We start from the raw sequence: 12,762 nt of genomic DNA, 5'->3' as shown, positions 1-12,762 counted from the left end.
AGACTTTTGCCAATTCTCAATTTTCTCGGCATTTTGGCAGTGAATGCAGCAGATACTAATGCTGATTCCGTATCAGAATCAGCTTTGACACACACACGCACACACACGCGCGCTCACGCACTATATGCGATAGATACAGATTTGTTGTTTCACTTGTAAGGCATTTTGATGCACTTCATTACGAGGATTCGATTGTCCGCGGGGGCGTGGCAATTATAATTACAATTGCAACTTTTTTTTATTTTACTTTGTTTTTGCGTTTGATTTGATTTGTTTTGGGTGAGCGAAGGTTTTTCAAGATTTGTAGCTGTTGCTGCTGCTGCTGTGATCGACTGTGTTGTTCAGTTCGAATTTTTGCGACCGTCCGTTACAGCAGTCAGATGAAGACTAAACGCAAGCGAACGCGTTATTTTTGCACACAGCAGTGCAATGAGACACACAACAAACACAGCCACAAGCATGTGCACATGTATATGAAAACATTCACAGCGGCAGAGACACGCGCGCGGCCGCTCAAGTTCATGCTCTGAACTTCAAAGCTCAGTTACCTTCATGCACGTCGCTGTGCTGGTATTTGTGAGCACGCTCGCTGAGCGTATGCGAGTGAGAGAGACAGTCGGCAAGTGTGTGCGGTTTGACTTATTTACACTTAAGAGAGCGTGCACCCATACTAAATGAAATGCAGCCTAAAGAGAGCGCAGCAAAAGAGCGAGTTGGTGTACAAATCCTTTTATTAGGCTTACTTTCAAAACATAACGGAAATGCATACAAAAAATATATAGCATTGTGTAAATAAACTTAAACGATTTTTTGTAATTAATAACTGAAAATGGAAACGTGGTTGTTTATCTTTTTTCCTCTAAATTTTAATATGAACATATATGTATAAGAAAACAGCTTTTATGTTGTCTTCAGGGACGTTGGAATCTTAGGCAGACCAAATTCATCCGTTTCAATGGTGCTCTGCAACGGAGAACAAACTTGCATTAGTATTAATGTAATTTAACTAGTTTTGTTAAATTTTGTTACCTTGCCCGGTTTAACGCTATCGGCCCCTGGCTCTCTGTCTGGCGCTTCGGGCGCCTTGACAACATCATCCAAGTAGCTGGAGTCATCATCCAAAGCCATTTCATCGCCCAATGCATCAAGCTCTGCCTGCAGATCATCGTCGTCCACCTCGGGCATTCCATAGGTGCGTCCCATGGCCTCTTGCACCTCGTCAGCCTGCTCCAGCATGTCCGCCATATCGTCGTGCATGTCCTCAATTTGATCGATATTAATTTTCTTATACTCCGTCTTCATTTGCTTCACACCATCCTTCATGGCGGCCACTGTGGCTTGAGTATCCTTGAGCGATTGGGCGGCATAGTTGGCTTGTTCCATATTGAAGGATTGATTGCGTAGAGATTCAGCTTGTTGCTCATAGCTAAAATAAGCAAAGATAAAAATGAGTACAAAAATAACCCGGCCATAGAGTTTATTACGCCTTACGCCTTCTTTTGTTTGAGCACACGCAGCGCTCTTTGTTTAACGGAGTTCTTGGCTGGGGATTCTCGCATTTTGCTCATTTGTTCACGATATTTGCGCAGCTCCGTCTCCAATTTCGCAATCTTTTCTTCAATGTTTGCTGCTCGCGCGTCCACCTATGAAAATGCTGATTAGGCTTTTCTTTATTCACATTTATAGATACACAATTACTTACGCCACTAATACAGTCATTTAGACTTGGGCCGGGCTCCTTGGGCTTTCCACGTCCAAAAAGTCGATTCATTTTGTGCTCTGCGTAAGCTTCTGTAAAAACTCTAATGAATATTTAACAATTTTGCGTTGAATTTTGTTTGATGACTAATTTTTCTTCTTCTTCCCCACGTAATATAAACAGCTGAGTATAATACTATCGATACTTGTGTATCGAATGCAACAGTTTATCGGTAGTTTGTGTCAGCCCTGGAAAGTAGCAATGTACAAGAATTAATATACATAATTTTTTTAAATAATCATGATTCGTTAGATTTCTGAAATTATACCTATACTGTATACTTTCTATATAAGTAACTATGATTAATTAAACCACCTGTTATTAGCATCAAATGAAACCACTTGTTATGTATACATTTTTGAATAACGATTGGGATTCGTTGCCATCGCTAGGTATACACAACAGCTATGTGATAGAGATGGGCATTGTTGTTCAATTGAAAGTGGATATACAATAGTTTGAAATTAAACTAGCAAATAACATATTTTATATTGTATTCTATATTCCATGTGGCCTCATTAGTGAATTTAAACAAGCAAATGCATAACGAAACGATTTAGATGCACAACACCGCTCAAATTAAAATGAACCACAAGAGAGCAAAGAGTTCATTGGTTCGCTCAGCGATGTGAATCGTTTGAGCGAACATATTGCGAGGCAATTTTACTATAAAAGCGGATTGCTGCAGCTTCCAGCATTATTTTCTGTAAGCGAAGTTTGTCTGTCGGAGAGCGGGGGAAGTGAAAAATGCATTGAAAATGCGAGAAGTGCAGCACGACAGAAACGTTTAATTGGTGTTTTTAACCGCGTAAAAATGAAAGCTGTAAATTGTGCTAAATATCTAATATATACTAGATAAACCCACAAGAACGCTGTGAATTGCGTTATAAAATAATTGTCTCATATGCTATATATGTATATATATGTGTGTTTGTGTTAGTATTGTTAATTCAATTTTGTGAAAATTCAATATTTGCACAGCCACAGCCAGTGCCACAGAGGCGTCGCATAGCGTGCGGGTTCCATTGACGTCACAGCCACTGCGTCAATTGGTTTAAAAGGGCTGCCACGCCTACCCAACCATGTTGCAAGCTGCTGTAAGCCAGTGAACGAATTTGCCAACAGCATTATGGATAGCTCCATGTATTATAAAGCATTAAGGGACAGCGCTGTAGACGTGACAGAGACTGCTTTGATCAACAGCGACGTCGACAGCGGCAGCACTGCTACGCCACACGTTGAGGATGGCGTCTCCATGGACAACTTCTATCCGGCTTTGGTGCAATGTTTTGGCATTATTATATGCGGGTAAGTTGGGCTAATACACTTGACCCACGCACATTTGGTTGACATTTGCAAAACTTTGTGCACCTTGACCCTTGACTGAATGTTGCGTGGGCGCTTCCCACAACATTAACAGTTAACTGCTGTTGTTGTTGGTATTGTTTCGTTGTACGTGTAGTTTGCGCAGTTTGATGTTGTGATCTGGTTTGTCACGCGCTCGTTCAATGACCGGTTCCGATTCATATATAAATGCCAACTTTTAATTTCCTTGAACTAACATCGACAAGAGAGACATTAACAGTGTCCTAATCTATTGTTATTTTTACTGGTGAAATGATTTTGGCTAGATAAAGTAGATTGATGATATTATTATTTGTTATTTACAATTGTATTATTATTACTTGTATTTAACGTAATAAATATAAACAAATATTTTCCTCACTAAATTCCAGAAAAAGTTTATTGCGTCCACTATCAATTACTGTGTACTTCTCTTCTAGATAGTAAGCGTTAGACAATGTGCTCAAATGCGTTTACTTTCTCTCTTTCGTTTTGCGCTCTTCATTAGATATGTGCCAAAATGCTTGACCTTGCTCTTCTAAAGCTTTCATGTATTTCAAGCTGATTGAACAAAGCATATTTTTAATTCAATATAAATATTTAATTCTGAATACATTCCTTATTATTATTAAAATTCATATTTTCTGTGGGTTTTTTTAAACGTTTTATTCCGCATATTTTCCCCTTAGTCATGCGGGTCGTTGGCATAAGGCGTGGGAATATTCCCTTTCCGTGCATAGTTAGCATACCAAAATGAATCAGCGAATTGAATTGATTAATGTTTGCAGTGTAGATTTATATAAATATTTGTGTATTTTTAGTAGATGTTAATTCATTCATTTTATTCAAGTTATATTTATTTGCTATTTTTTTTTTTTTTTTTTTTTTTTAATAAGAACAAATAAATGTCACTGGAAAAGTGGGCCATAAATTGTTGCAAATTTTTGGACGCACAGAAGCGTGAACGTTTCCAATTGCCAATCGTGCACTATTCAAATACAATCTGAGATATAGCCATATGCAAATAAACAACAATTAAAAATGTGCAACAATAACAACAGAAAAACTTTAATACTAGTTTGAATTTCGCGCTTTGCCAAAGGCAATTTCAAAATATTTGCATTCAATTAGTAAATTGCAATAAGCGAAAGTAAAACGTTTAGAGAGTGCGATAGATAAATAAACAATGTGTATGCCTATATAGATATGTGTGTGAGTGTGTGGATATATAGACAATTACAAATGACCTTGCAATATTCGCTGTAAGCAAAATTGATCAAAATCGATTGGTGCAATCGACTAACAATTATGCAATCGAAAATCGACTGACAATGCAATTACGTATACTGGCTATATACCCTATGCGTTATACATGCATACATTTGCTTAAACCATATGCATACGTATAGACATACAGTGGTAACTCGATTGTAGAGAAGTTCTTAAATTGTCATGATACATTCAATTCAGAATTTATTCACAAGTTCAGTTGATAAGTATTCGAAAATAGATTTTTCGAGCTTAACTACAATAATTGTTTGTTGAATTTTCAATAATTTTTCTATCTCCACATATATGTATATTTAAATAACTTATCTCTAGCCAGCTGTTTTGTTAACTATTTATATATATATAGCTATGCATATGTATAATATTGATTCTAATTAACAGTTGGGCTTTACAGATAAGAAATGCTTTGAAATTGATAAACTTATTTGCGAGACTGATAAGAGAAAGTAAGTTTACGTTTTTGCCTTTGTCTTGGACTAGCTTTCTTATTGAATTTAGCTGATTATTTTAATGAAAGCGTTTGCTATCAATAAGGAAGAGAGGAAGGCAAATAAAGTAATTTTCAAATATATATATTTCAAATAAGATGAAAATAAAAATAATTTAAACTATATAGTAGACAGTAAATAATGAAAATATTAATAAATGATGATAGTTATTATGTAAATAAAAAAATAATAGATTCATTAAAATGTAGTAAACATGAATGAACAATAAGCAATACATAATAAATTATGATTCAATAAATTAGTAATAAATAGTCAACGATAATAAATAATAATAAATGAAAAGTCAATAATGGCTGATAAATTTAAAATATTTTTAGATGATTATGCATTACATATCAATCCTTATATGAATGCCCGCTATAGTATTACCGAAACTTCGTGTGCCCACTGTACCTATGATAATACAGACACTACAATGTTTCAAGTGCTAGCTTAGATGCATGCTAAGCGAGTTTAAGTGCCGATAGATAGGTGATGCACGCGAGTGCCTTATAAACAACAGCTCGGTACGTCGTAGCTGCTACTGTTTGATCAACAACAACAATGACAATAATAGTAATAATTTATAATTCTATTTTATAACATTGCAAGATCGAAGCATAACAGCAAATTATAATTCAGCTTTAATTGCCTTAGTTTAAATACTAATAATCAAATTATGTAATGTTTACTAATTGTTCACATGGATTTCAATCGCATCTAATAACTGGCCATAATGAATAATATACTTTAAGTGAGGCTGGCATGGAAAATACCTTAAATATGAACCTACAAATGAAACATTTCGTACTAAAAATAGTTATCAACGTAACAGCTGTTCTATGTTTAACTAAATATATAGAGCAAGAATTCGAAATGTTGAGATAGTTTCTTCATTAGTCAGCTTTTGTTTTATCTAGACACAAGGCACGTGACTTGCTGTAAGAGTCGCAGATGACAAGCTCTTCTGCCGAAATATTGAATGCAATTGTATTTATTGTAATCTGAAATATATTGCTATTAAGCGAAGCTCTTTTTGTTAAGCTCCATAAGTCTATAAACTTAGCGGAATGTTTCCATTCATTACCAGCTCATTTGCCAGCTTTGACACTTGTTTATACAACAAACACACGAAAAATACAATGAATAACAAACAACAACAACAAACGCGGCACAACTGTTAATAGAAAAGGCAAAACGAAATTCTTCCAAACACGTGAACACTTGATAATAGAACATATCTAGAAATTGGAACAACAGCTAATTTAATTTCAAATGGTTGTTATTATAGTTAGATGTATGAGATATAGTTACAACTATGCATACCCATTGTTAATTGGGTGGGTTAATAGGGTATACTGTTTGTGTTAAAATATTTCATATCCGTGGATAGATATAGTATATAGGCATTTTTGGCTGTACCTAACTGACTGTACATTGTAAAATATAAACTTTCCAATTAGTCAGGTTCCACTGTATACGTTTAGTAATTTATTCATTAAACGACCTTCACCTGTTTCTAGAACACTCGTTGTTTCATGACATCTGTGTTTGTTATATAATATAAATTAACACATTATTTTCCTTCATAAAAATGGTTTAAATATAAATGTATATTTATTTAAAATTAACAAAAAATCAGGAGAGCGTAAAGTTAAATATCTATATTTATCCAGCTTTCCTTTGATTGATTAACTGCAGTCAAGCTTGTTTCGTTTAAACATTTCTTTGCTGATGGCAACAGCAAAAAGTTCTGTCTTACAACACACAGGTGACAAGACAGGTGAATTACATATATTTTATGTACTTTAGTTAAATATCAAGCAGGCAACACGAGGGAAATCATTTATTGAGTTGCTATAAATCGCAATCACGCACCAAGCAGACATTTTTTATTGTTGTTGAGGTCAGCGAAGTAGCTCAGGTTTTTTTTTGTGGTGTGTGGGGAAGTACTCCAGTTATATATGTTTATATCTGGGAGTTTTTCGTTGGGCGGAACAAATTGAGTGCAACATTCACAAGATTTTGAAATGCAAAACTGGTCTTTACACCTTTTGTTTTGTTTTTATTAATAATATTAATATTGTTCACTTTGTTGTTGCGTGTTGGCTTGTTTATATATGTAAATGTTTGAAAGTTCCGCGTATATACTCTATTTATATTATATATACATTTAAATGCACGCACATTTAACATTATTAAAGAGGTGTGGCTCAATCTGATGCTTAATCTTTCTCTTAAGTCTATATATTATATTGCCTTTTCTTTACACCCTACACTAATTGATTATAGCTAAATGGGTATATTGATTTCATGGAAATATATGGTGAAGGCAGAAATGCATATATAACAAACGGGCAGACAAGGAGACATAAGTTAGTTAAGTTGATCTCGTAAACCACAAAAGATACTTGAAATTTGAAATATATATACCAGCCCAATGTTCAGTACAAATACATAATTTATATCATTTGCTTAGTGACAAATAAATTATATGAAGACAAGAAAATATTGTATAGAACCTGATAAAAAAAAAAAAAAAAAAAAAAAAAAAAACAATTTGACTAAAGTATTTAATGCTTTTAAAATCATTGGGATACCTCCTCACCTAAACTGATAATCAACAAGTTGACTCTACATTATTCAATTTGAAAAATATCGTATATAGAAATGTATAGAAAAAATCTAGAGTTATAGAAATAGGGTATTTCCTAGTCAGGTACGACTGACTAAACCATAACACATCTACTTTATATCTACATATAATCATTAATACATATATTTAATTTCATTTATCATTTATTATCATTGCTATAATCACTAATCATTCCCCATCTCTTTTCTCCTCTCAGCTATATAGCGGGACGCTTTAAGATCATCAGCAATGCGGAAACCAAAGGATTGGCCACATTTGTGGGCACCTTCGCCTTGCCGTCGCTCATCTTTCTCTCTCTCGTCGAGCTCAACTGGAGAGCCGTGAACTGGACCTTCCTGCTGGCCATGCTCATATCGAAGGCCATTGTGTTTTTTGCCGTCTTGGTCATTTGTTTGCTCGTGGCGCGACCTTTGAACTATGCGCGTGCCGGTCTAATGGCCATCTTCTGCACGCAGAGCAACGATTTTGCCATCGGATATCCCATAGGTAAGACCACCCTCTCTCTCTCTCTCTCTCTCAAATATCTATTTAATCTTTGCTTGCTTTTAGTTATGGCTCTTTATAAAGATGTCCACCCGGAGTATGCTTCGTATTTGTACCTAATGGCGCCCATTTCGCTGGCCATTCTCAATCCCATTGGCTTGGTTCTCTTGGAGATTAGCAAGATTATCAACAGCAAGAAGGAGGTTAGCCGTAATCCGCCCCTCTGCCCGGAAACCTGTCCCGCTGAGCAGCTTAGCAAGCAGCGCCGTTGCCTGGGCGAGCATACGATACTCGTGTGGAATACCATCAAGTCGTTATTCTTCAATCCTTTGCTGCTGATGACACTGCTGGGCGTTGCAGCTGGTTTCCTCTTTCCCAAAGGACTGCCCGAAGTGGTGGCTAGCGTGCTGCGGGTGTTCGGACAGAGTTTCTCGGCGACGGCTTTGTTTTTGCTGGGCCTCAAGATTTTGGGCGGCGGCACCGGAACGGAACGCAAGACAATGGGCATGGGTCTGCTGCTGCCAAGCGTGCTCATACTGGTTAAGATGTAAGCTGTTGCTTAAATAGTGTAATTGGATATGCCTAACTTACCTCTTGGCTCTTCTTTTCTCTTTCAGTTTGGTATTGCCTTTGGTCTGTCGCCAAACTGTGAACATTATTCAGGCCGGCGAGAACTTCAATGATACCACAGAGCTGAGCACCTTTGGCTTTCTCTATGGCACCTTTCCTGCGGCGCCGGGCGCCTTTGTCATTGCTACTCAATACAATGTGGAAGTGGAACTGGTTAGCATAACAAATGATATACATACAAGTATATGTTTAATTGACATTTTTATATATTTTATAGATCGCTCGCAGCATGGTCTTGTGCACGTTTATCTCGGCGCCGCTGATGTTCATATCCGCCAAGATGATTTCGCTGACGAATCTAAAACCTCTGGACTATTTACACGAGCTGGATGCCTTCTCCTTTGACATCAGTGTGGCAGGCGCCGCCGCCTGTTGCTGGATGCTCGCGCTGCTGATAGTGACGAAGCGCTTTAAGCGCATGCCGCAACGCATAACAGCTTGCCTCGTGCTCTCACAGGTGCAAACTGTGTTAAACTTGAATACTCGTTTACATATTTAACAACTGTTTTTCGCTTTTATCAGCTGATGTGCTGCATTGGCGTCATACTCTGGTCGAAGCTGGATCACGTGGAACGCTGGCCTCTGTACCTGCAGTTCTTTTTGTTCAATATAGGCACCTACAGCTCGCGCTTATGGACAGCTATATTGGCCATAACGCTGCTCTTCTTGCAGTGTCGCAGCTTGTGCTTTGTGCTCAAGCTGTGGCCCTACATGGTGAGCTGTTTAAATATAAGTGAAATGTGCTCTCCCTTATTTACTTCTTTATATCTGCGCAGCTCGTCTTTGCTTGGGGCGTGCCGGCTCTTATCTCTGGTCTGCTAATCGCCTTCGATTCCAAATCCATGCCTAGTGAGAAACAGAATCCCAGCTTTCAATATGGCAATGCCCAGGCAGCAATTGCAGTCTTTCTGCTCGTGATGTGCTTCATAGGTGCGTAGGAGCATCAACGACTCCATTTCAATAGAAAACTGATGAGAAATTTGCATATTTGACGCGTTAAGACAGCTTGCCAAACAAGCTTACAATGATGCATTCAAAGTTTTCAATCTGATTCTAAAACTTAAGATAAGCAACAGAGTTTTGTTATCATAAATCTAATTGAATCAAATTTTACAGTTACTGTGGGTTGTCTCGTGCTGCATCAACGTTATAAGAAGCGCTATGAAAAGTACCTGACCTATTCGCGTGAGTTATCCAATCCGGATTCGGGTATGCTTTTGCTATCACAATACAATAATTGACAGCGAGTTAATCAGCTCCATTCTCTACAGCATCCGATTTGCATTCAACTGTATCAACGGCCAATTTGTTGGCTAATGCAGATCGCTCGCCCTTGCGGCAGAGCTTGCGCACAACTTCGTATTCCTCCTCGTCCGACGATGATGAAATGATCACCACAACTGTTGTGCCCGAGATCAGGGCGAATGGTGGCTGTGGCTCCGGCAATGGCAACTGTTGCTCCACCTCGACGGCAACCACGCCCACAACAGCATCCACTGTGGTCATGGATATAGAAGATCTACTAAATCGCAGCCGGCAGCGCAATGTGATGAAGGATTTGGATAAGATTGATAGTGCCCCAACAACAGAATCGTAGGCATAAACTTGATCTGTAAATCTAATCAGAGTGGATAATTAAACCTTTCCTTTATTGTAGCCACATGTGCAGCAGTGCATACAACTGCGGTCCGAGCACCTCGCGCCAGAGCTGTCAGAATATCATTGAACGGTATGAGGAGCAGACGCGCAGTGGTCTGGAGCCATTGGAGCATACGAGCGATTCCGATGAGCATCAGACACTGAAGCATACCATTCTATTGATCATACTGCTCTGCTCCATGTTTGTTGGCCTGGCCGTGTCCATTTGGACGCTGGTCATGGAGGGCATGTCGGGCATCTATTTGGAGCTAAGTTTTCTGGATGCGTTCCTCAACTTTGGCCAGGGATTAATTGTGCTCGCTGTGTTTATAAGCGACACAGGCGAGCTGCTAATGCCGCTGATCAAATTCTGGCGTAAACTTTGGTTAGTATTCAGATGAATATTGAATTGAAGTAGTATTGATGTATTGATGCAATTCCATTTTAGGTATGGCGCCAATGTCGTCAGTCTACCTCACTGGTCCACTCTACGGCCGGAGACAAAGCAGATATGCGAGCAATTTCGCAATCATCACTTGGAGAACTGCAAGAAGGACATTGCCAAGGATAGACGGTTAGTTCTCTGGCTTATTGCTTGACTATGTTTATACAATTTCTGGTATTCCCCAACAGATGGCGCATTCGTGTTTACCGCAAGGTATTCTATGGCAGCGAATTCGTTAGCTGGCTCATCGAGGTGGGCCTCTCGAAGGATCGCATTGAGGCTGTGCATTATGCACGACATCTGGTCGACGGTCGTGTACTGCGACACATTAACAACGTTTATCATTTCGAGGATAAGCAATTGCTTTACAACTTCTGCAGTCGCATCTAGACGACATGAGAATGCAACGACGCCAAATGTTAAGTTCGTTTCTGTTATGATTAAGTGAGAATCGTGTTATTCGTGTGCTGTGATTGTACGCTAGCGGGTATGCACATCACACATACGCACGCACACACAGCAAACACACACACACACACGTACACACCACTACAGACAGCCATCGATTAGTGTGTGTGTATCCGTGTGTGTGTGTGTGTATGTGTGTGCGTGAGTGGGTGTTTGTTTGTGCCTTTGCATAGGGAAAATGTTTATTGTCTATTTATACAAACTATAAATATGCTTTGACACATTTGTTTATACAATAAGTAGTTAGTTAATTTAGGAGCAAAAGCTCAAGCTATAGTGCAATAATTTAGCAAATATACTATATATACCTATAATTAATCAAATTTGCAAATTTAACGAAGCTTCTGTCACAAGCAACTGTGCATAAAACGTGTGTGAATGCCCATATCGAGCTATAACTAAAAGCAAATGCCTATATCCTATCTTGTATGCTAAATACATACGCATCAATAAATTTATATATATATATATATATATCTACTATATATATACACATCGAAAACAAATTACAAATGCAATTGTGTCGCATTCGTTTTTAAAATTCTTTCGATTTCAGCTTCGGTTTTATTTAAGTCATTTGAATTTTACTTATACATATATATATATATGTGTATAGCTACAGTCTGTTTATCTATAGTTATATCAACATCTTGTGGGCTCTATAATTTTAAATTTATTTTCTTGTTGTTTTTGTTTCATTTCGCTTTTGGCTTTGCACGCGTTGAACAATTTTCGTGTTTGTAATTCCAATTGACTTTAATTCCGGCCCGTTTTAATGGAACGAGCGCTACGTTTTGGGAGCCTCTATTGATAAAATGTTAATTGTGAGCCGAGAGACAGATAGACAGAGAGAGAGAGAGACGACTTATTGAGCCATTAAAATGCCGCGGATGATGTCTCAATGTTTTGATATTTAAAACTTGGTAATCTTTTTTTTACTTCTTGTTGACTGCTTCTTTGTTTTATATGTTTTGTTTTTAATTTTGGCTGCGTGCCTTTTTAAGGTGCCAATACAATAAACATTCTTATTTGTTTGTTATGCTAAATAGTTGCTTGCAAATATGTGAACCACTGTGCAGCCACTGGGTGGCTCTGCGCCTACGGCCAATTGTTGGCGCAGCTTCCGTTTGAATGGACTGCACTTCGTATGCAATTCACGTCACAGTATGCACTCGGCATAAACAACTGCAGTCAGGCACCCACCCAGCCAGCCATCCAGCCAGCCAATTGTAAGACATTGATGCATGACCGAGCAGCACCCACTTTTAAGTTTCCTCAAGCTTGCCGAGCTGCACAATTCTTGGAACAGCATCGGCATCTAGCTAGAAAATTATGAACGCATTTACATATGTCTGAATGTATATATATTCATATGTCTATGCATTCATATACACACACATATTTACTTTTCATGCATAGCTCATGCAATTGGGACTACCCCAAAAAATGTTACTCGAGCGAGTGTGTTATCATCTGCGAAGATTGCAAGCTCGTAAACTTTAATGACAACTTAAAGCAAATAAGATAAGTTAACAAAAAAAGAACTAAATAAATAACATAT

The 12,762-nt window shown here is 37.9% G+C and overlaps 2 protein-coding genes across 5 annotated transcripts; one reads left to right on the top strand and one right to left on the bottom strand.

Moving 5' to 3' along the window:
• Positions 1 to 713: 713 nt before the first annotated feature.
• LOC6581723 (charged multivesicular body protein 5) lies at positions 714 to 1,873 on the bottom strand. Its single transcript, XM_002007409.4, has 4 exons — positions 1,703 to 1,873; positions 1,492 to 1,643; positions 1,030 to 1,426; positions 714 to 963 (listed from the first exon to the last, which is right to left on the bottom strand). Exons 1-4 carry the CDS (start codon positions 1,769 to 1,771, stop codon positions 901 to 903), a joined length of 681 nt encoding a protein of 226 aa, XP_002007445.1. The 5' UTR covers positions 1,772 to 1,873; the 3' UTR covers positions 714 to 900.
• A 487-nt stretch (positions 1,874 to 2,360) lies between these two features.
• Positions 2,361 to 11,714, top strand: LOC6581722 (integral membrane protein GPR155). 4 transcript variants are annotated; one of them, XM_015162004.3, is made up of 13 exons: positions 2,361 to 2,465; positions 2,741 to 3,067; positions 7,734 to 8,023; positions 8,087 to 8,567; positions 8,638 to 8,803; positions 8,868 to 9,107; positions 9,173 to 9,364; positions 9,427 to 9,580; positions 9,767 to 9,859; positions 9,922 to 10,243; positions 10,308 to 10,673; positions 10,737 to 10,862; positions 10,922 to 11,714. In XM_015162004.3, exons 2-13 carry the CDS (start codon positions 2,889 to 2,891, stop codon positions 11,121 to 11,123), a joined length of 2,811 nt encoding a protein of 936 aa, XP_015017490.1. In that variant the 5' UTR covers positions 2,361 to 2,465; positions 2,741 to 2,888; the 3' UTR covers positions 11,124 to 11,714. The 4 variants fall into 4 exon arrangements, with proteins under 4 accessions (XP_015017490.1, XP_002007444.1, XP_015017489.1 ...); XM_015162003.3 differs by having other exon boundaries at positions 2,409 to 2,582; XM_002007408.4 differs by having other exon boundaries at positions 2,406 to 3,067; positions 9,767 to 9,835.
• The last annotated feature ends 1,048 nt before the right edge of the window (positions 11,715 to 12,762 follow it).

The sequence above is a fragment of the Drosophila mojavensis genome, unplaced genomic scaffold (assembly GCF_018153725.1).
Source record: "Drosophila mojavensis isolate 15081-1352.22 unplaced genomic scaffold, ASM1815372v1 contig_74, whole genome shotgun sequence".
NCBI lineage: Eukaryota > Metazoa > Arthropoda > Insecta > Diptera > Drosophilidae > Drosophila > Drosophila mojavensis.
The sequence above is the reverse complement of the archived record's forward strand: the minus strand, read 5'-3'. Positions and strand labels throughout refer to the sequence as shown.